The following is a 23,034-nucleotide window of genomic DNA, read 5'->3' on the forward strand; positions in this document are numbered from 1 at the left end:
GGGATTACAGGAGCTAATTCATCGTTGTTGGAAGCTGGTTATGGATGGGTGTTGGAAAATAACCCCGCACCGAGTAGTATCAAAACTTCTTCTAGGGGTGTCCTCTCAACCATCCAAATCTAAACCCCCCACCCACTTTTATACGTTACAAAGACAATACACCTGGACTTGCACAGTGTACCTGGACTTGCACAGTATACCTGGACTTGCACAGTATACCTGGACTTGCACAGTGTACCTGGACTTGCACAGTGTACCTGGACTTGCACAGTATACCTGGACTTGCACAGTATACCTGGACTTGCACAGTATACCTGGACTTGCACAGTGTACCTGGACTTGCACAGTGTACCTGGACTTGCACAGTGTACCTGGACTTGCAGCTCCAACAGAAACACAGGTGATGGATTATTTCTAAGATACAGAAGTGATTGTTAGCCCTCCTGCAACAGGCTGAGCCACATCATGACTCGGCCTCTCGTCATTTCAAAATGCAGATTAGTGCTGAACTAGTAGTTCTTGATTCATTGATAAAGTTGACTGACAGAAAATTCATTGACAACAACTCAGATGATCGATTGATCGTGCATTTTGTAAAACAGAAAACAGCTGGGCAACTCCATGTGCTGAAGAAGATCATGTGATATGATCAGAAACTCCAGCACAAAGCAGGAAGAGTATTAGAAAGCAATAGAAAGCATCGAGGTTCAACATGCAGAACTAATAAACCGGTAAAAGCAAAACGTAGATCTTCAGCCTACAAGAATGAGCGATAAGTGCAGCAAACGTTTCCATCACACGTGTACCGTGGAACACCTGAGGCCGTTTATACCAATAAGAGAGCAATAGACTGGAAACACCTGATCAAACTTCTTGGAATGTTTTTTCTGAGAAAACAACATTTAGATCTCTAATATTTTTAAATGTATTATCATTATGACCAACTTGATTTGTCCTCACCATTTGGCATTAAAAAGCACTTTTGTACCAACAAATGACAGAATTATAATGTAGCTGGAAGGACATACAAGCATATGCTGTAAACCCCTATACATCTTCTACGCAGCATTCAGAACTGGTGCACAAATTAGTAACTTTGCAACTGTAACCTATCAATATTAATATGAAGGGATGAATTCAGTATCTGGAGGCACCTCAGTACCAACAGTTGGAATTGATCAGGGGAGCCACAACAATGGACAGTATACTTCAATCTTTCATCTATTAGTGCTACATGTCTGACTTCACTCAGTGTGCAGATCAGAGGAATCTCCACTGTGCATCGTCTGTATACTAACAGCTGTTTCTTAGTATTCTAGTAGTTATTCAGAGTCTTCATGAAGAGACTGTCCACTGCAGGACTGCTCTGACCCCGGCCGTGTACAGTCAGCATCGGGACGATTGCATTCAGACAGGTTGACTGGTGACCTTGTGCAGCACCTGGCTAAACGCAGCACAGCAATGCAGCAATGATCTGCACACACTGCTTATTCACCGGCTGGATTAGCCACAGCTGCACCGCCACCGACTGCTGCTGCCGGGACATCTCTACAACCCACTCCCACAACGACTCGGAGAATAACGACACAGCAGTCGGATGTCTTTCCTTCAACATGAACCGATGTTCTCGTTGCGTTTCAACTCGTAGGTTTTACATGTTGACCGCCATTTCATCTATGAAGCAAACAAGCCTGTCTGTCTGTCTGTCTGTCTTCACGTGGCGCTCTCTACTACGCTTCCGTCGGACTGTGAGACAGACGCACACCACTTCCTGCTTTATGCATTCATTAAAAAAAAAAATCACAGGCATCAATTAGTGCCAATTTACAGGTATTACCCACAACCCACTGCAATATGGGGCTTTCTAATTAAGAGCTGATTATGCAGATTTCTCTCTTCTCAGGCACAAAGTGATGAACACAGACTCCGAGAGAATGTGACACAGCAGGTCTTCAGATCGCTTACACATCAAAACACCACTCTTCAAGTTTCATAAAAATGATTATGCAATTCCCTCATAATAATAATCATCTGCATATGGATAAAGAAATAAGCACTTAAGAATTAAAAGAGAAAACTAACCTATTCGTCAGGGGGGTCCCTGATCCTGATCTGAGTCCTTTTATATAGCGCTGTTTCCCAACGGATTCTGTAATACTGTAGTCTGGAGGGTCCAGCGGTCGGCAAGCTTTACTATCAGAAGAACCATTTTAGCAAAAAATAAAATATCTGTCTGGAGCCACCAAACATGTGATCATTGTGATGAAGGTAACACAGTTTATAGTCTCAGTATATAGTATATCAGTCTAATGCAGTGAGGGCCAAAGAGACAATGTACTACGGAGTATTAGGGCCACATTGAGGGAAAACACATCTGAGATTTACACAATAAAGTCACAATATTATGAGAAAAAAGTCATAACTTTAGACAAATTGCAGACAATTTTGTACATTTTAAAGTTGAATGCATCAATCTGGTGCACTTTGAGAGCCAAATGAAGAGGCTAGATCTAAAACACTTTGTCCTCTTGTAAACCATTTTGTGGTCTACTACTACTACTACTAGCGGTGGAACTAAATAACTAAACTAAATACATTCAGGCTACTCAAGTACTGTACTTAAGTACAAGTTTGAGGTACTTGTACTTTACTTGACTATTTAACTTTGATGTACCTTTATACTTTTACTCCACTACATCTCAGAGGGAAATATTGTACTTTTAACTTCACTACATTTATTTGACGATATGAGTTACTAGCTAGAGATTCAGATTCTTAATACAAAATATAAATCAACTAATAAACTGTGATGTGTTATTAAATAGTATATCATTAAGTACATAAAGTAGTTAACTCCACCTTTACCTGCTGCAACATAAAAGATGATCCGTGTAAATTAAAGCAGAAGATATGATCTTTTTTTCTGATATTCTTACCCTTGTCAGCGGACCAAGATTGGCTGGTAAAGGCCCGGGGGGGTTAAAGTGGCTTGCAGCTCCGGCCGTGAGCTTTACAGCAGCCCTAACCCGGACCTCGCCGCTTCCCGGGTGCTCGCCGTGCCCTCTCTCCCTCCGGGCCCCCCCCCCTGACTGTCAAGCGTGGCGGACTGACCTCAGTGTGCCGTCTGTGGCGATGTTGACAACTCTCCCCGACCCGTCTGGTAACATGGACCCCCGTCTCATCTATACAACCATTAAACTGTTTTCTAGAGCACAGTGCTGGAAGAAGTACTCAGATCTGTTACTTCAGTTAAAGTATTACCACAGTGTACAAATACTCCGTTAGAAGTCAAAGTCCTGCATTCACAATGTTACTTTAGTAACAGGACAAAAGCATCAACAATATACTTAAAGTACCAAAAGTAAAAGCAGTGATTCTGTAGAGTGCCCCGTGGCTATAGATTATAATCACTGGATTATAATTATTGATGCCTTAATGTGTTTAATGTTGCAGCTGGTAAAGGTGGAGCTCATTTTAACTACTTTATATACTTAATAATGATATACTATTTAATAATGCATCACAGTTTATTAGTTGATTTATATTTTGTATTAATAATCTGAATCTGTAGCTGGTAACTCATATTGTCAAATAAATGTAGTGACGGACGTCAAAAGTACAATATTTCCCTCTGAGATGTAGTGGAGTAGAAGTATGAAGTTACATAACATGGAGATACTCAAGTAAAGTACAAGTACCTCAAACTTGTACTTAAGTAGCCTAAATGTATTTAGTTCCATTCCACCACTGCTGGATCACTAAATGGTTTACAAGAGGACAGTAGTTAGATGTAGCCTCTCACAGTTCACCAGATTGATGCATTCAACTTTAAAATGTACAAATCTTCCAGGGAGCATGCTCTCAGACCCCCCTAGAGGGTCCGGGGTCCACCCACCAGTCTCTGGTCTCTCTCCCGAGGGACACATCGTATGAAGGAAAGGTTAACTGGGAGGGTCCGACTCCTCAAACTGATGTGATGCCATCAACTTGCGGAAGGGAGGGGGTGGGGGCAAGGCAAGGAGGGTCTAAGCGAAGCGAATCAATGCTGCAGCACTACAGTGAAAGACTGCGTGGTGTTATTCTACACTAGTTGTCTACTCATCACTACTTTCTTAAGTTAAACAAACGATTAAGCAGTAAAACCAGAATCCTTTAACAACCGCTGCAGTCTCTGGATGGGGGGTGTGTCACTAGACGCCTGACAGTCCAACCAGGGGAGACGCAGCACGCAGTACGTTACAGTGCAAACATCCTCCGTGCCGTGCAGCGGTCCGTGGCCCAAACCAAGAAGAACCAAGTGCAGCAGCACGTCGGGCCGTTGCAGCACGTCGGGCCGTTGCAGCACGTCGGGCCGTTGCAGCACGTCGGGCCGTTGCAGCACGTCGGGCCGCTGCACGCCTTACGGAGCCGACGCTTTCACTTTCAGTTTGCAGTGTCCGTCGTCCGACTATCTATTGATAACAGGCCGCTGATACACGAAGATGAACTATATGGGTTTTATTTCTATAAAGAGAAGGGCAGAACAACAGCGGGGGCGGTGGGTAAGTAATATAATCAGTGTATGCCCGAACACCTTGTAACACCGACTACCGCAGCAAGACTAAAGACGACTCGAAAAGGTACTACAGATTTCAAAAAGTTGCATTGATGTGATATTATTATGATGATGATGAGCTGCACCTATATTTATGAAGGTAATAATATAATAACACGGAGGCTCTGCAATCTGAACCTCTTTATTGCTCCCACCTTGTCAGTGTCAGCGGCGGCGCCGGCAGCGTGTTACAGCTTTGCTCTTTCCCTTCTTACCTTTCACAATAAAAGCCCTAGACATAAACACTGCGTCGCTGCTTACCAGAGAGAACTTACACTCAACTCAGAACATTTCACTAAGAGGCAACTTCAAGAACATGGCTAACAGTAACTGCTCGTACTTATATCTCTGTGAGGAGGAGCAACAGTGTGACATGTGGAGGTGGAGAGACGTGAACTGATCTGAATTAAGAGGCTCTTTCCCCGTGCGCTGCGTGCATTGAATCGGATCGCTCCAGATGAGCCAAATATCCTGCATTGAATCGTATCGGAACCATGGCGATGGTATCGTATCGTATCGTTGTAAAAACGTATCATTACACCCCTAAGTATTGGTATTGAAATATTTAGGCTGGTATCATATCAAAGGAGAGATGCACCGATCGATCTGCCGCAGATTGAAACCGGATGGTGTTCAGCGATCGGCCGGGACCGGTTACCCGCCGATCAGTGTCATATTATTTTGCAGGTCATATTTACACAAATGTGTCGCACAATAATTTGACGCCGCCACACATACACAACATGTCGTCAGTGTGGAAGTTCATAACAACATAAAGCTCGCAACTGTCACGACTGTAAAGTCCAAAATAAGTGGTGGAGGAACGACCTTAAAGGGGCTCTCTGTAAGAATCAGAAATTGTTTGTTAACAGCGACACCTTTGGTTGTTAAGTCAACGACAGTCATCGTCCTGTTGTACACGCTTGAGCTCGTACTACGTGAACGCATGCGAGCGATCGGTCAAAACAGTGAAACGACACACATGAGACTGAACGTGATTGACAAGCATCATGTTGATTGAAGTTAGCAACATTAGCCAGCTAAAACCAAAATATCACTATTTCACCTGCTTGGCAGTAACGTTAGTTTACCTGTCCAGGAGGAAGTTTACCGACTCGGGGTAAATACAGTCCCTTTAACACATTTGTATTTTTAACTAACTTAACCAGACACTTATTATATTGTAATTCATTCCCGTGCACGCTGCTCAGAGTAATCACAGCGACCGGCTCTTCTCTCCCTAGCGCCGTCCGTAACACGTCCGTGCAGCTGGCCAATCGTTGCATAAAGTGTGCATGATTGTCAGATTCTGACCTTGGTAAAGGAGGACACTGTTTGATGATTGCTTGTTCTAAGCATGCTGAGGCCTTAATGTAACGTCCACTCCGGTTTCTCTTTGCTTGGTAGCTACTAGGAGAAACTAAACCATACTATGTTGAATTTCAGAATGTACTTCTTGGACGTTTTTGATCACAAAATATGCAAATTTGCAAATACACAAGACAGATGGATGTTTACTCCCACCATTATATATTCACTTGCGAAATTCAATGCAAGAATTTGCTTCATGCCTGGTACACCTCTGTACAGTACATGTGTCCGGGTTCATGAGACCGGTTCCATGAGACCGGTTCCCCATCACAGGAGCTTTAACTCCGGTCTACCAGGTGTACCGGCTACATGGATACTAGCTGTGGAACCGCGTACATCCGTCAGTCATTCAACAGATTCTGCCACGTGTCTCTGAGTGTGAAAGTGATTTCCATCTGGTCTGGAGGTGAGCCTGAGACCAGCTGGATGTGTCCAACATTAGACATCGTTTGACCCTAAAGCCAAGTTCACACTACACCACTTTCAAAGTCATCACATCTCTGTGCTGTTCACACGACACAACTTGCTGTCTTGTAATCGGAAGTCTTGAAGTCTTTGTGGTTTTCACACCACATGACTGACCGGAGAGACGGTTGGGGGCGCGGGGGGTTACACACTACCAGATCTTTCACCCGGAGGAACCCCCGATGAGGTCTCCAAACTATGTTTTGTCATGAAAACACACACGAGAGCAGGTGTAGTCGTTGTTGTCGTTGGCACATCCGTTCATATTACGGAGGACGGAACCCACCAAAATCAAAAACTGATTAAATAAACTAATATATGACTCGATAAATAAATAAATAAATATGCCATTAAATGTACCTAAATAAAGGCAGGCTGTTTCAATTTGCTTCTTTATTTCTTTGACTTTGCTGGTGCTGCCCCTCGCGCCAGTACAGATGTGCAGATCACCCGTCTGAAGCTGAGCTGTTTAGGTTAAGCTCGTTCAGAACGGGAACCTGCAGGCCGACGCCACCGGAAACGCGGCAATGGTACCCGTGAAAATAAATAAAAAATAAATGCAAAAATAAATAAATAAATACATTTAAATCTTCATAAAATTGAATGAATAAGGGGTGCCACTATAGCTCACCTGGTAGAGCAGGTGCCCTATGTACCAAGGCTGAGTCCTTAGCGCAGCGGCCCAGGGTTCGAATCCGACCCGTGGCCCGTGGACTTTGCTGCATGTCATCCCCTCTCTCTCCCCCTTTCAATACTAACTCTGATAAATAAAAAAAAAAATCTTTAAATTAAATAGAAGAGTATATAGACAGGGGAATTAATACAAAGGTAAATAAATAAAGAAGCAAATGAAAACAGAAATCAAAAATTAATGTCACATTTCATCAATTAATTAATACCTACATTTAATGGCATATTTATTTATGTATAGAATCACTTATTTATGTATTTATTCATTCATTTTTTATTTTGGCAGGTTCCGTCCTCCATATGTTTCCGCACGTCTTTACTATTTCCCCTACGTAGATCAGTTACTGTGACTTTGTGTTAACCAACCAACACCCTACTGTAGGTGCAACAACAGCTTTGGTCTGTGTTGCAACACATACAGTAAAGTTCCTGTTGCTCCAGGCGACCCCTCCGCCAGGTTTTCACTCTTTTTTAGACATTAAAAATTTAAATATTGTCAAGTTTTCAGCGCACGGCGCGGAGTCAGACCACTTTTGTCAAATTATCATATAATGAACGTAAACAACGAAAATAGCTGTTGTCATTACTCACAGCTGTCGAGCTATAGCAGCTCCGTGGAACACTGTAGTGATGCGTAGTGAGTGCACAGTGCTTATTACAGACCTGCGACAGCCACAGATACCAAATCAGTTCTTTGTTCGAGCGTTGGATTTATTGATTACTGTCGGGATGTAATGAGAATCCCAACAATATAACAAAAAAACAATTTGATTACAAAACCCAGCTTTAATCACAATCTGCATTGTTTCAATAAGGACCAGCTAAATTATGATTAAAAGGATCAATTGCACTGACTACATATTCATCAAAACCTACACTACAATACTCTAGACCAGCGGTCAGCAACCTGCGTCTCTTCAGCTCCTCTCCAGTGGCTCCCTGTGGAGTATTAAACATGGAAATGAATAACTGTTTTTAGTTTACATTTTCATTTATATGTATCATAGTTGTAGGTCTATGGTACGACGGAGTATTAGGGCCACATTGAGGAGAAAAAATACATCTGAGATTTAGAGAATAAAGTCGCAATATTATAATAATAAAGTCAAAGGTTTGCAAGAAAAAAATCTTAATATTATGAGAATAAAGTCATAAGATTATGAAGTAGTAATTTTACGTGTGATTTTTTTTAATTCTCATGATATTGTGACTTTATTGTGTAAATCTCAGATGTGTTTTCCCTCAATGTGGCCCTAATACTCCGTAGTACATTGTCTCTTTGGCCCTCACTGCATTAGACTGATATACTATATACTTAGTTACCTTCATCACAATGATCACGTTTTGCGGCTCCAGACAGATTTATTTCTTTTGTTGCCTAAACTGTCTCTTCTGATATATATACTATATTGCTATATATAGTATATATATCAGACCCCTGGTCTGTAATAATCTGTTATAACAGTATTCATCATGCTGTATGCTATCGGGGGGGCTGCTGTGGGACTCTGGAGCTGGAAATAGGAAGAGGAAGGACTCCATCATTGAGAATACTACAGTTCATTCACACTCTTCAACAGCAGGGACCTTTCATTCATACAGACCCACTATCAGTGTGTGAGTGGAGGGCTGAGTGTATCCAGGTCTGACAACTCTGATCTCACAACCAGAAGGCTGTCGGGGGGGTACTACTACTCACATGAAGACTTGTGTGAAGTGAGAGCACAATGTCCCCTAAATGTAAAAAGGGTCTTATGTAATTGAATCGTAGTGGAGAGATGCTATACAACTAATAATCCTTTACAGAGGAGACGGGAACAGAACCAACCAGCTAGTTGATCCACTTTGTGAGGAAAGTGAACCGGTTTCATGTCAACTTTTCATTCCAACACACCAAAGCTGGTGTAATAAACGACAAGAACTATAACTGGAACTTAAAACAACCCATAGTTTGCAAATGTCTTTTGTAAAGTGGAGGATGGGAACATTAACCCTTCTCTCTCTTCACCTCATTTAACCACTCTCTCTCTCCATCTCTGTCTAATTTAGTTAACACACACATAATACCATGACAGAGACAGAGACAGAGACAGAGATCAGTGATAGCTGTGGATCCATCTGCATGTGACTCATGTATAATCCTGAGCAGCAGCAGCAGCAACAGACAACGGGAAGAATAATGTCCTGTAACACTGCAGAATAATAGGCAGCACACATTAAATATTGATTCCCTGTTTGGTCTCTAACGTCATCTGGAGACATGTAGCTCCGTCAATCCGCCGCTTCAGGAAACAAACGGATGAAGCGTCTTTACAGTAGAAAGAACAGTGTGTGGTTGTGCTGTCAGGCAGCCAGGCAGCCAGGACGCCATTTAGGTGCATATGGAGCCCGTTGAGTAAATGGCTGATGCATTTTCGAATTTTTCTACCTAATTGCTGAGAGCGACCCCGGCCTCCTCCTCCTCCTCCTCCTCCTCCTAGCGCCATTTAATCCGCCACTTCTCTCAGTAATAACCCGTCCTACCGTTAGTTCTCATCATCATGCTCTCTTTATGAACTAGTAGATGTGTTGTTTCTCCTCCAGTCTGACTGAACCCCCAGAGACTCACAGGATCAAACAATGAGACGGAGGCTCGGAGACATTCCGCTCCTCCGTTTCCATCATAATGAGACAACAATGTAACAATGTAACGTTAATGTGAACACAATAACATCCGGTAATGTAGCGACTCACACACCTTTAACATGCGACAATGAAACAATGTAACAATGTAACAGTTTAGAGGCGCGACACGTCAGTCTGCATCAATAGAGAGAGAAGCGGCTCTGAAGCGGCTCTACTGAGGTTCTATTGTGGTTCTGAAGCGGTTCTATTGTGGTTCTGCTGTGGTTCTATTGTCTCCCAGCAGACTACCCGTTCTGCCGTTTCTAAACCATCTCCCTCCCGCCGGAGAAGCCAGGGCCTCGCACCACATCCTCGGACTCACCTGTGTGTCCTGTCCGCCTCAGTGTGTACCGTCTCCGGGGTTCACGGTCCGGTTCCTGACGCTGCTGCAGCTCCCTCTTTCCTCTCCTCTCACCACCAGTCCCCGGCACCGGCAGGCAGCACTGACCGCTGATTGGTGCTCTGCAGGAGCTCACCCACTCGAGGAGGCCAGACAGACGAGCTCATTGGTCGAGCCGGTCGCTCCGTGGAGCCCAGACAGACTGCTGATTGGCTGTTGGTGCTCCACACAGCAGACCCAGACAGTCATCTGATTGGCTGTTTATTTCCCACACAGCAGACCCAGACAGACACCTGATTGGCTCTCCTCTCTTTATCTCCTGGAGGCAGCCTGGCAGCTGATTGGCTGTTTATTTCCGCGGTGGAGCCAGCTGAGAGCTGTGATTGGTCGGTAGTAGTGTTGTTGTCTGTGTCTGGATGGAGAGCCATGTTAATTCTAATGGGGCTAAATAAAACAATGTGTTCGTTTACATTCATTAAAATAACACTAAAGATTTTTTTTACATGAATTCTTTGAACCGGTTTTATTGACTGGAGTGAGGGATTAAAGAGAAACCCGGTTTCACACCTGAGTTCTGAGTTCTACCGGGTTCCCTAACGGGTTTCTGTACATGTGCATGACAAAGACAGCAGAGACAGCAGAGACAGCAGGACAAACAGACGTGTGACGGCAGTGCAGTGCGGAGGGCTGATAAGAAACGTCATTAAGTCCTCTCTGTCTATCAGAAGGAGCGCTCTGAAGCAGATCCTCTGTAGGTCACTGAGTGTCTGAATCCATATGATCTGACAAAGAGAAACTCTCCAGCAGCCTGCAGCGGTAAACAGGTTCAAACACACATTGTCAGTGATAGGAGAGGAGAGAGATCAGCTGTACAGGTTTTACTGTAACTAGGTTAGTGCAGTGATTGAGTGAGTTAACCTGCTTTAACCTCATCTCTTCTGTGGAAACAGAGACACCATGTAAACACCTTGCTCTGCCATGAATCAGGTCGACGTTCTCAATAGGCTATATGTAGTATTGTCAGTGATCTTTCAGCTGTTACAGCAGCTCATTAAGAGACACTGACAGCTTTGTCTCCAGATGTAAATGATTCAGTTTGAGATCTGCTTTTACAGACAATAGAGAAGCATCATTGTCGGTGGACTTGCTGACCTACTTTGCATAATGACGATGAAATTATTTATCATCTACAGGACTTTTTTTTTTTTTACTTCCACTTTTGTTTGCAACACCTGCTGTAGGTCAACTATAGGGGATCCTGGCATGCATCAGCTACCTGCATGCAGGTTACTGGTACAGTCATATTTCTGGTTCTATTTACATGAGGATCAAAATCATCCACATCTTATTTTTTGGAATTGAAAGCATTGTGTGTTTCCTCCACGCCTGCAGGTAGACCATTGTCATCTGGAGACACAGTCAGTTCATGCTATATAATACACATTTGAACAAGCAGTGCTGTATAGCAGACAATGAATGAAGTTAGATGTTGCAGCTGTTCATATTGACTATATAGCACAGCAAACTGAGCCCTCTAGTGGCTGCAGGTTTTAACTTCACTTACACCTCTTTGACACCAAAGACTGCAGGTCGGATCAGGGTTATCTGACCCAGGTGAAAACCCTCCTTTTGTCAGTTCAAACCGAGCCAGTCAAGGCAGGTTAATCTCCTCAAATCTAGACTTTAATAGTAGAAAAAGATGAATACATTATGTGACATTGTTTTGGAAAAACATTTTCTCAAAACTGACAATAACTGCACTTTACTGTATACTGACTGTGTGAATATATCAATACTACTCAGGTGTAATTTATACTGTGCAATATTATCAGGTGGAATTTCATTCTCACCGTGCAGTATCATTTTTCCACTCGTACAATTTTTTTAATAGTCAATAATACTGTTTATATTGTTCCTATTTTTATATTTCCATCTATTTAAATTGTTCATATCTTGTTTCACTTTTGTTTTGCTTTTTGTTTTTTACTGATGCTTCTTGTTTTTTGCCCTTTGCTGCTGTACACTGCAAAATTCCCCCACTGTGGGACTAATAAAGGAATATCTCATCTTTATCTTATCTCATTTGTGAGGACATATGGGGTGCTGTGGCTTAGTTGGTTAAAGTGCCTGTCTAGTAAACAGGAGATCCTGGGTTCAAATCCCAGCAGTGCCTTTTGGTTGTTACAGAAATGAGCTCTTAAATGAAGTTTGTCATGTTTATCTCTGCCACCTCTATATCCAGGGTTTAGTCTAGGCAGGATCACTACGTAGTTAGGTTTAGAGAAAGACTGTGGTTCTGGTTAAAAGTTGACTGTTGGAGTAAGAGAACAGACAGAACAGAAGAAGCCATCAGTGAGTTGTTAAGTTTCTTAAATCCGTTACCATCCATGTTAACTATCTCGTTGTCTTCTTACAACAGAGAGCTCCAGCTGTAGGAGGTGCTGTGGCTTAGTTGGTTAAAGTGCCTGTCTAGTAAACAGAAGATCCTGGGTTCAAATCTCAGCAGTGACTTTTGGTTGCAGAGATTGCCTCTCTCTTTGGACTGAATGCATTTCATATGAACTACCCAATACCAGTTAGTTTGACCTCTGACCACAGTCAGCACCCAACACCCAGCAGTGATGTCAGAGGGTCTCAGAGTACACCTGTACATCACTGCAGCATGGGGACAAGTCAAAGGTGTCCTCTTTAGTTTATAGTAAACAAACTAAATTCATATTTACACCATAGAAATGGAATAGGAGCTGCCCAGACTGCAGGAGCTGTGCACCCAGCGGTGCCTCAGGACGTCCCTGAGGGTCATTAAGGACACCACACCACCCCACTACAGCCTGTTGTCCCTCCTGTCCTCTGGTAGAAGATACAGGACCCCCCCAGGAGGACTCTCACCAGCAGACTGAGGAACAGTTTCCCCCAGGCCATCAGACTCTTAAACAGATAACTCATACAACTCTCTCTCTCACAAAAAGTGCAATAAACAAGTGCAATACTTCAATCAATGCAATATGTGCAATATAAAAAAAAAAATGCCTGTGCAATATGTTATAGTATGCAACCTCTACTGCTCCCATATATATATATATATAAATATATATATATATGCTTCTATATTTACCATATACCAAGTATTTCCTTTATTATTATACTGTATATTATTTGTAAATACACTATTATTTTCATTTCTATTTTATTTTATTTTTTGCTATTTAACTTACTGTTTTCTTAACGGAGCTTCTCAGCAAAAAGTATTTCACACGATTGTACCTGTATAACCGGTATGACAATAAACATCTTGAATCTTGAATCTTGAAGGAGTAGAATGCACATCAAACTGTTTTCCGTGGTCATTCGACTAGTGCAAAAGAAAATATTGATTATTGTATATTGTTATGGTGACAACACATGTAAGTTCATCAGTTGGACCGTAAAATGTTGTTGCTGCTCGCCGGGAAGAGAGCAGACACAGCTCTGGAGACGGTCCCAGATGGATGGTTATTTAGTGGAGGTAGAGAGAAGAAGAAGACAATGGAGAACAGAGGTGCTGTGGCTTAGTGGTTAAAGCTCCTGTCTCGTAAACAGGAGGAAACAGATTCAGGAAGTGATATGTTCTGGAACAGAAATGAAGTCTGTCATGTTTATCTCTGCCACCTCTATATCCAGGGTTTAGTTTAGGCAGGAACACACTATGTAGTTAAGTTCAGAGAAAGACTGTGGTTCTGGTTAAATGTTGACTGTTGGAGTTAAGAAACAGACAGCTCCTGTGTTGAAATAACCTGTTTTAACTCGTTGGATATGAATGCAGCTTTGATATGAGAGAAATAAACAACAGTAGTATTCAGGGTGCTGTGGCTTAGTTGGTTAAAGTGCCTGTCTACTAAACAGGAGCTCCTGGGTTTAAATCCCAGCAGTGCCTTTTGGTTGCAGAGATTGTCTCTCTCTTTGGACTAAATGCATTTCATATGAACTACCCAATACCAGTTAGTTTGACCTCTGACCACAGTCAGCACCCAACACCCAGCAGTGATGTCAGAGGGTCTCAGAGTACACCTGTACATCACTGCAGCATGGGGACAAGTCAAAGGTGTCCTCTTTAGTTTCCTTGACTAGTGACGGAGTTCACTCCACTACGGGGAGGGGGGGAAGGGGACTGTAATCAGGCTGAACAGCTTATAGCTGACAGCTGAAAGTGAAAGATGAAGTGAACCACAACAGATAAGGAGAGAGGAGGAGCCAGGAGGACATGTAAACAAGAAGACTGCAGCTTCCACTGTTGGTTGTTGCTCAGCAGTCTCGTGGTTTGGTCCTGTAGGAGGCTACAACAGAAGAGACACAAGGCAATGTGGAAATACAGATAGTTGATATATTATATTAATCAGGTTTTTCTTTTTCGTGAAGAAATATGGTGATAATAATTTGGAGTGTTTTCATATTTTGTCGCTGACCAGGAACGAATAGAGACATGACGTGAAATAGATAGAAAACAAATCAATTAACAACCAAACAACCTGAGGCCTGTACTATGAAGCAGGATTTAGGGTTAGGTCAGAGGTCAGAGGTCAGAGGTCAGCAACCTGCGTCTCTTCAGCTCCTCTCCAGTGGTTCTCTGTGGACTTTTAAATATGGAAATGAATTACTGTTTTTTGTTACATTTTCATTTTATTAATCATGTTGTAGGTCTATGGTACGACGGGACGGTATTTATTTATTTTTTGCCTAAAATAGCTCTTTTGAGAGTAAAGGTTGCTGACGTCATGGTAACTTATCTGATCTGGAACATAACCTACTCCGCAGAAGGTTATGTTCCAGATCAGAGATTCAGTCTTATAAAAGCACCGCCTACTGACCAGTCAGAGCTCGTATGGTAATATTACACACATATGAAGAAGTTACAGTCATAATCAGACTAAAACATCTCAGTTTAAACTGACAGATGCAGGAAGGACAGCTGGATTTATGCTGTGGGTGTTTACCGCTTTGAATTATGTTTTTATATTTATTTTTTTACTTGATCTTGAGTGTGTTTCACACCACCGGAGACGAGGACGCAGCTGAGAGAAGGTTGAAATAGGACCGTTTAGTGTGATCTCTGTTGTTAGGGTTAGTGAAGCCAGATAAGGAGAAGATACTCTGGATGTGTTGAACTGGCTTCTGTAATACAGACCTCCGGTTCCTCTGGAGTTTAGTTTATAGATTCGTTGTCTCTCCGTCTTTTTGTCCTTTTCCCGACTTTACTCTGGATGTTTTACTTATTTTAACTATTCTATGTGAATATCATCATATCAAAAAATCTAATGTACTAAACTGGCGCCATCCTGTGACAGAAATACTTTAGTGTAGCTGGCTTGGTGTCAGTCTACTGGTCTGTCATGTGTAATCAGTAGCACAGAGGAAGAAGTACCGTAAGGACTAAAGACAGACTGTAGATCGTCTCTCTTATACCTGTAATGACTGTTTCAGTCTCCTCTCACAGGGAGAAGATGATCTACTACAGCATCCTGCTGCTCCTCAGCCTGCCCTCCTGTGTCCGTGGTTAGTCTACCTTCACTTTATTATCCACAAACACTAAATACACTTTCAGACAAACATCTCTAGATGGAGTTTCACATGTTAAAGGGACTGTTTGTAAGAATCAGAAATGTCTTGTTAACTAAAGTCAGCGTCCTGTTGCTGGCGCTTGTGCTCGCTCTACATAGACATGAAGGAGCATCGCTCAACACAGTGAGGAGACACACGTCAGCTAAAAGCACAATATCACTCTATATTTCAGCTGCTTGGCAGTAATGTTAGCTGACCAGACCAAGGTCTCTCCATGAATCAATGCTGATCCTAGTGTTGGCTTTTCCCGCTGCAGCAGTTATTTCTGCACAAACGTCCACTGAACATTCACTAGATATTCTCAGAGCTAAACTAACTCTTCTGCAGTGTGGAGTGAGCAGCATGCACGTGAGAGGTGGAGAGAGAGAGAGAGAGAAGGAGCGCGGTGTGTGAGTGAAGGCAGGCAGAGGAGCAGAGGAGCAGAGGAGCAGAGACTCCGGTCCTGGAGACCAAAGCTACGGTCTCCTCCGCGTCCTCCGACCGCGGCCAACACTGTTTAACAGCTTCACTAGATACAACCAAGAGGTTTTGGTGCTTCACTGGAGTTTGTGTTGGAGTCTGAGTCTGAACAGCGGAGACACACGAGAGACCATGAGACACCGACCAGCAAGGATTTATACCTGAAACAAGTTACTAACAGGAACTTTAAAGCTGTCAGTTTGTCTGCTGCTCACTTTCCCTCTCTGTCTCCTCTACAGGATCATTTGTATTGAATGTGACACAGACCTCCTATCAGGCAGAGGAGAACCACAACATCACACTGGAGTGGATGTTCCCAACCAGAACCGACAGTTCCCTCAACTCACTATTTATCTACTGTGAACTGTTTACTGAGCTCAGACCCTCAGTCCTGTTTCATTTCCATGGAGGTGTTGAGGTCCCAGAGTCTCAGGATCAACAGTTTACAGGACGAGTCCGGTGTGACAAAGACGTCCTCAGAGACGGACGAATCAGACTTCACATGTCCAGACTCAGGATCAATGACTCGGGTGTGTATCGGTGTGACGTGCAGACAGGTGTTGGTTCGGGCTCTAGGATATGTAGCCTCAAAGTCACAGGTGAGTTGATTCAGTAGAACTCAGTCAGTGAAACCAGACTAAGAGTCTACAGCCCTGCTAGAGCTAAACACATCTTAGTTTAGCATGTTAGCATGCAGCAGGGGTCATACTGGTTAGCTACATCCCTCTCTACCAAAGAACACATATCACTAAGAAGTGAAAGTCAACTGGTCGTTCCATTACAACGTCAGCTCCCAGCAGCAGAGCAACGCTTCTGCCTTTAGGACTGAAAGTGACTACCAGACGGCAGTAAAACGTACGTCATGACTACCGCTGATGAAGAACAGGATCAGATTTAGTCTTTCTTTTGTCAGTCTGCTGGATTTATTTTGTTTCCTGTTTCAGTAAAACGGTTCCACTTCAGACAATCAGACACATTTTATTTTCTGTCCTTTGCAGCAGCTGCTGATGAACCCGAACCTCAGAGACCAACAGTGAGACCACAACCAGAGAGACCAGCAGTGAGACCACAACCAGAGAGACCAACAGTGAGAAGGAGAAGGAACATCTTCTACTTTGGACTGAGACTGACAGCAGGTCTACTGGTTGTATGTGCTGGACTCTGGTTTGCTGCCTTTGTCTTTCGTCGACTAAATCTACTGATAATAGAGGATAGATCCATACAGTCGTACAGAAGATGAGTTTCTTAGAGGAACAACCCATCACAACTCCAGTGCTGAGACAAGGTCGTGTCTAGAAGGTAACCCCCGAGCTGCGAAAACGTGCCAAAACTCTTGTGAGACTCGCTGCCCGACGACCTTCAACCATTCAAGGTCAACGCTTAACCGTAACTATTAGAGGTCAACGCTTAACCTTAGCTATTAGAGGATTACTGGACAACGCGAGCCATCCTCTGCACGCCGTCATCACCAAACAGAGGAGCTGGTTTAGCGGCAGGCTGCTGCTCCCCAAGTGCTCAACAGACAGACTCAGGAAATCTTTTGTCCCCCGAGCCATCAAACTGTACAACACCTCTCTAGGGAGGGGGGGGGACAAAGGAGGACGGTCTGCAGGACAGATAATAATGCACTATACTCACTTTTAACAGTCTCTTCTGCACTATATTCACTTTTTTAATAGTCGTGTATCACAGCTGTTACTCTGCACTATATTCACTTTTAACAGTTTTCTTCTTCATCTTGTATTTTTATATCTGGTATATTTTTTTGTTCTTTGTACTTTGCACTACGAACTTTTTTACTGCCTTTTTACTAACATGTTTTTGCACTTTTGCACTACAGGTCAACGCTCAACCTTAACTATAAGAGGTCAACACTTAACCTTAACTATAAGAGGTCAACGCTCAACCTTAACTATAAGAGGTCAACGCTCAACCTTAACTATAAGAGGTCAACGCTCAACCTTAACTATAAGAGGTCAACGCTCAACCTTAACTATAAGAGGTCAACGCTCAACCTTAACTATAAGAGGTCAACGCTCAACCTTAACTATAAGAGGTCAACGCTCAACCTTAACTATAAGAGGTCAACACTTAACCTTAACTATAAGAGGTCAACGCTCAACCTTAACTATAAGAGGTCAACACTTAACCTTAACTATAAGAGGTCAACGCTTAACCTTAACTATAAGAGGTCAACACTTAACCTTAACTATAAGAGGTCAACGCTCAACCTTAACTATAAGAGGTCAACACTTAACCTTAACTATAAGAGGTCAACACTTAACCTTAACTATAAGAGGTCAACGCTCAACCTTAACTATAAGAGGTCAACGCTCAACCTTAACTATAAGAGGTCAACACTTAACCTTAACTATAAGAGGTCAACGCTCAACCTTAACTATAAGAGGTCAACGCTCAACCTTAACTATAAGAGGTCAACACTTAACCTTAACTATAAGAGGTCAACGCTTAACCTTAACTATAAGAGGTCAACACTTAACCTTAACTATAAGAGGTCAACGCTCAACCTTAACTATAAGAGGTCAACACTTAACCTTAACTATTAGAGGTCAACGCTTAACCTTAACTATAAGAGGTCAATGCTTAACCTTAATTATTAGAGGTCAACACTTAACCTTAACTATAAGAGGTCAACGCTTAACCTTAACTATAAGAGGTCAACACTTAACCTTAACTATAAGAGGTCAACGCTCAACCTTAACTATAAGAGGTCAACACTTAACCTTAACTATAAGAGGTCAACACTTAACCTTAACTATAAGAGGTCAACACTTAACCTTAACTATAAGAGGTCAACGCTCAACCTTAACTATAAGAGGTCAACGCTCAACCTTAACTATAAGAGGTCAACGCTCAACCTTAACTATAAGAGGTCAACACTTAACCTTAACTATAAGAGGTCAACACTTAACCTTAACTATAAGAGGTCAACGCTTAACCTTAACTATTAGAGGTCAACGCTTAACCTTAACTATAAGAGGTCAATGCTTAACCTTAATTATTAGAGGTCAACGCTCAACCTTAACTATAAGAGGTCAATGCTTAACCTTAACTATAAGAGGTCAACGCTTAACCTTAACTATTAGAGGTCAACGCTTAACCTTAACTATAAGAGGTCAATGCTTAACCTTAACTATTAGAGGTCGATGCTTAACCTTAATTATTAGAGGTCAACGCCTAACCTTAACTATTAGAAGTCAACGTCTAACCTTAACTATTAGAAGTCAACGCCTAACCTTAACTAGTAGAGGTCAACGCTTAACCTTAGCTATTAGAGGTCAACGCTTAACCTTAACTAGTAGAGGTCAATGTAGGGGTGGGAGATACATCGAATATAGTCGGTGTATCGCGGCTTGTGCCACCAGCGGTGTATAAAATTACTATATCGAGAACATCGACTACAAATTGTCATGTAATGTTTTTAAGCCACTCCACCGGTATGAGACTCGCTTTGGCATTTCCTTGTCTCCCTCCAACTCCCTCTCACACACACAGACGTGTTTTTGTATTTGGAGGGAAGCAGCGGAGAGAGAAAGAGCCCGGAGAAAACGGAAGAACCGAAGCGGCAAAGCGAGTACGGTAGTAAGAACCAGAACCAGACCAGAAGCAAATGACTCTGGCTACCTCGCTTTCCAAAGCAATCCCATACGACTAAAAAAGTGCAAAATGGAAAGAAATCACGGCCGCTGTAAACTCCTACATCACAACGCCGGACAGCGTAGTTGAAAAGTCCGGATTCAAAACCCTCATTAAGACACTTGATCCAAAATATGAACTACCTGGTCGCAAATTTTGTGCGGAGAAAGCTCCACTGGAGTTCAACGCTCAACCTTAACTATAAGAGGTCAACACTTAACCTTAACTATAAGAGGTCAACGCTCAACCTTAACTATTAGAGGTCAACACTTAACCTTAACTATTAGAGGTCAACACTTAACCTTAACTATTAGAGGTCAATGTCTAACCTTAACTATTAGAGGTCAATGTCTAACCTTAACTATTAGAGGTCAATGTTTAACCTTAACTATTAGAGGTCAATGTCTAACCTTAACTATTAGAGGTCAATGCCTAACCTTAACTATTAGAGGTCAATGTTTAACCTTAACCATTTCAAATAGCCACTTGAGGCCGGCTCCAAAAGGGCCGTCGTGTTAAAATGGCCAACTTTACAGCAGAAATAAATATGTGTATAGTCTGGTGCTTGGTCTGTACAGCTACTGTCTTTAGCAGGCATGTTGTGGAAATGACATTTTTGTTAATATTGTAGATAAATCACAGCTAGCAAGGTCTGCTACGTTAGCTTTGACTGTTAGCATCTAATATACATGAATTCAACAGTAATATGAAGTTATTGTTTAAATGATACTGAGCTGTTATGGTAAGAAGAAGAAGAAAAGGTGATCTTCTGGATCTATTCGGGTCACCTATGTGGGCGGCCCAACGTGTCATGCATGTGCTCACCTGTTAACTTCTGTTTCCATGGAAACGGGATTTGTTTGGCTTTGAATAAAACATTTACTACATGGCATTTCTTTATTTGTATTATTTCAGAAGTGTGGAACAGGCACATTTAGAGGAAACAAAATGATATCAATGATTTGTAATCAAATAAATAATGTTAATATGGTGTAGAGTAATATTTATATGAAACAGTTCCATCTGAAATAATGTCATATTATAATTGAGCTTATTTAACGTATCTCAACATTGAGAACACAGTTGTGAATTCATGAAGAAAAGTGATATTTGGACCCATAAAATGCTCCATACATTTTATTAAACCACATTATTTAGTAATTATTTGTCTGTCAGGATGGGTAATAACACGGTGTTTATATTTATGAAGCATTGCACTAAAGATTTTAACAAAAATCCAAGATTTCATTGCTTCATTACGTCATAGAAATAGAATAGGAGTAGAATGCACATCAAACTGTTTTCCGTGGTCATTCGACTAGAGCAAAGGAAAATGTTGATTATTGTATATTGTTATGGTGACAACACATGTCAGTTCATCAGTTGGACCGTAAAGTGCACACAGCTCTGGAGACGGTCCCAGATGGATGGTTATTTAGTGGAGGTACCTGGTGTTGAGAAGAAGACAACAGAGAACAGAGGCGCTGTGGCTTAGTGGTTAAAGCGCCTGTCTCGTAAACAGGAGATCTTGGGTTCAAATCCCAACAGTGCCTCACAATGGACATCTGTCTGTAGACTTTAACAGTAGAAACGAGATGAAATCTGTTAATTCTACACTTCTGTTACGTCATGTTAACAAACCACGAACAGCTGGAGACGTCACCACTTCAAAGATGGGTTAGTTGTTAAGGGTCAGGGTCAAAATGTGACCGGTGCCGAGATAAACAGGGAGTTAAACAACACATTAATCTAACAGTCTGACTGATTTCTTCATAACCACTATTTAAGTTAATAAAGATATTAAATGTGGATGTTTCTCTCACCAGTTGTTGTCCCTGCTCAGCCTGCTGTAGTGTAACATTAGTCCATTGTTTTATTCCACAATACTGAACAGAATAATCCAAACAGGTAGAAGAAATAGGATGTAAGACGAGCACAGGATGCTTCTTACTCTCTTGCGCTTTAATGCACCAGATTTATAGACCAGCTTTCTCTCATTTTTTTCTATTGGTAATTTGTAAATAATAGTAATAATCCACAATTAAAACTCCGTACTACATTCATTCATGGAGCTCTGCAAGTCGCTGCATGTTCTACAACACTGTCTGGCACATATTTCAGAATAAAAGCCTCATGTTAACAAATGAAGGAATTCTGTCCACAGAAAAAACGTTTGAGGGCTTTTATTTCGAAATGAAAGCAGGAAGTGTTGATTTAAAAATAAGTCCGTAACATTTTCTACAGATAGCGATGTAAACTGTAGTAATGTAGCTGATATGATGTTAATATACAGTCAATAGATCACCTTCACTGTCTGTTGCTGCTGTGAGATGCGCGCGGCATGGCGCTCTCAATGTGAGTGACAGGAAAAAATAGGAACAAAGTGTCCGACAGAAGTTCAGATAAGACGTCGCACCGAGCAGCGCCGTGTTGCTCGCAGTGCCGTGTTGCTCGCAGTGCCGTGTTGCTCGCAGCCAGTTAGAACACTCCAATAGAAAACAATGTATTCAAGCCTAAGCAGGGGGCGGTGACAAAAAGCTGCGGTCAAGTCAGACAGATTCAGCCGTTTCAAGCAGCCTTCACGGAATTTACGGGAAGTCACAGAAAAAGTGACTTCCTGTTAGATCTGATCTGTAGGCTACTTGTAGTTTTCAGACCACGTTGATTTATTTATATTTGTTTTTAAATCTATGTGTAAATGTGTGTTGGATTCTATCCTTTATTATTTTTATGTCCACCTTGTAAAGCACATGATGAGAACTCGTTTTGATAAGTGTTATATAGATAACCTTCATTATTATAATAATTATTATTATCAACCACACCAGATGTGTTTGTTAACAGATGAAACCTTCATTGCTCAACATGAGACTAATATCCTACAATCTATCATTAAATAATACAATTACATAGACAGTTGTGACTTTCTACAACACGTGTTGTTTGCTGTCAAAACTAAGAGCCAATCAGCTCTTTGATCAGGCGACAGCTAGCTGTTTCCCATCATGCTCTTGGTCTTTCAGTGAGAGCAACTGCGGCGTCTGGCTCTAAAAACTGCGGCCGCCTCGATCTCGTGAGGTCATCGTTGCTCACGTGTGCACGACGTCAGAGCGAGTCGGCATCAAGTCGGACACAAATCTAACCGGCATGCATTGCGCGGCAATCGCCGGTGATCGATTCTGCACCGGCCTGGCTCAAC

General features: G+C 42.1%; 3 protein-coding genes and 3 non-coding genes across 7 annotated transcripts in view; 4 read left to right on the forward strand and 2 right to left on the reverse strand.

The window, feature by feature from the left end:
* Positions 1-1,686, reverse strand: part of snapin (SNAP associated protein) — a 93,575-nt gene extending 91,889 nt beyond the window's left edge. Inside the window, exon 1 of the mRNA XM_074613350.1 lies at positions 1,663-1,686. Within this exon, the coding sequence (XP_074469451.1) occupies positions 1,663-1,669 (7 nt within the window). The 5' untranslated portion in view covers positions 1,670-1,686. The remainder of the gene's footprint in view (positions 1-1,662) is intronic.
* The window catches only part of gatad2b (GATA zinc finger domain containing 2B), a 47,466-nt gene extending 37,206 nt beyond the window's left edge, over positions 1-10,260 (reverse strand). For both annotated transcript variants that reach the window (XM_074613315.1, XM_074613314.1), the window contains exon 1: positions 10,107-10,260. The gene's annotated coding sequence lies outside the window, so the exon portion shown is untranslated. The remainder of the gene's footprint in view (positions 1-10,106) is intronic.
* A 1,963-nt stretch (positions 10,261-12,223) lies between these two features.
* trnat-agu (transfer RNA threonine (anticodon AGU)) lies at positions 12,224-12,297 on the forward strand. The gene has a single exon. It is a non-coding gene; the product is annotated as a tRNA-Thr (tRNA).
* A 1,666-nt stretch (positions 12,298-13,963) lies between these two features.
* On the forward strand, positions 13,964-14,037 carry trnas-acu (transfer RNA serine (anticodon ACU)). Its single transcript has one exon. It is a non-coding gene; the product is annotated as a tRNA-Ser (tRNA).
* A 280-nt stretch (positions 14,038-14,317) lies between these two features.
* Positions 14,318-18,117, forward strand: LOC141754344 (programmed cell death 1 ligand 1-like). Its single transcript, XM_074613345.1, has 4 exons — positions 14,318-14,458; positions 15,595-15,653; positions 16,418-16,777; positions 17,177-18,117. The coding sequence occupies exons 2-4, from the start codon at positions 15,602-15,604 to the stop codon at positions 17,416-17,418; spliced, it is 654 nt and encodes a 217-aa protein (XP_074469446.1). The 5' UTR covers positions 14,318-14,458; positions 15,595-15,601; the 3' UTR covers positions 17,419-18,117.
* Positions 18,118-21,315: 3,198 nt separating this feature from the next.
* Positions 21,316-21,388, forward strand: trnat-cgu (transfer RNA threonine (anticodon CGU)). The gene has a single exon. It is a non-coding gene; the product is annotated as a tRNA-Thr (tRNA).
* The last annotated feature ends 1,646 nt before the right edge of the window (positions 21,389-23,034 follow it).

Source organism: Sebastes fasciatus, chromosome 17 (genome assembly GCF_043250625.1).
Source record: "Sebastes fasciatus isolate fSebFas1 chromosome 17, fSebFas1.pri, whole genome shotgun sequence".
Taxonomy (NCBI): Eukaryota; Metazoa; Chordata; class Actinopteri; order Perciformes; family Sebastidae; genus Sebastes; species Sebastes fasciatus.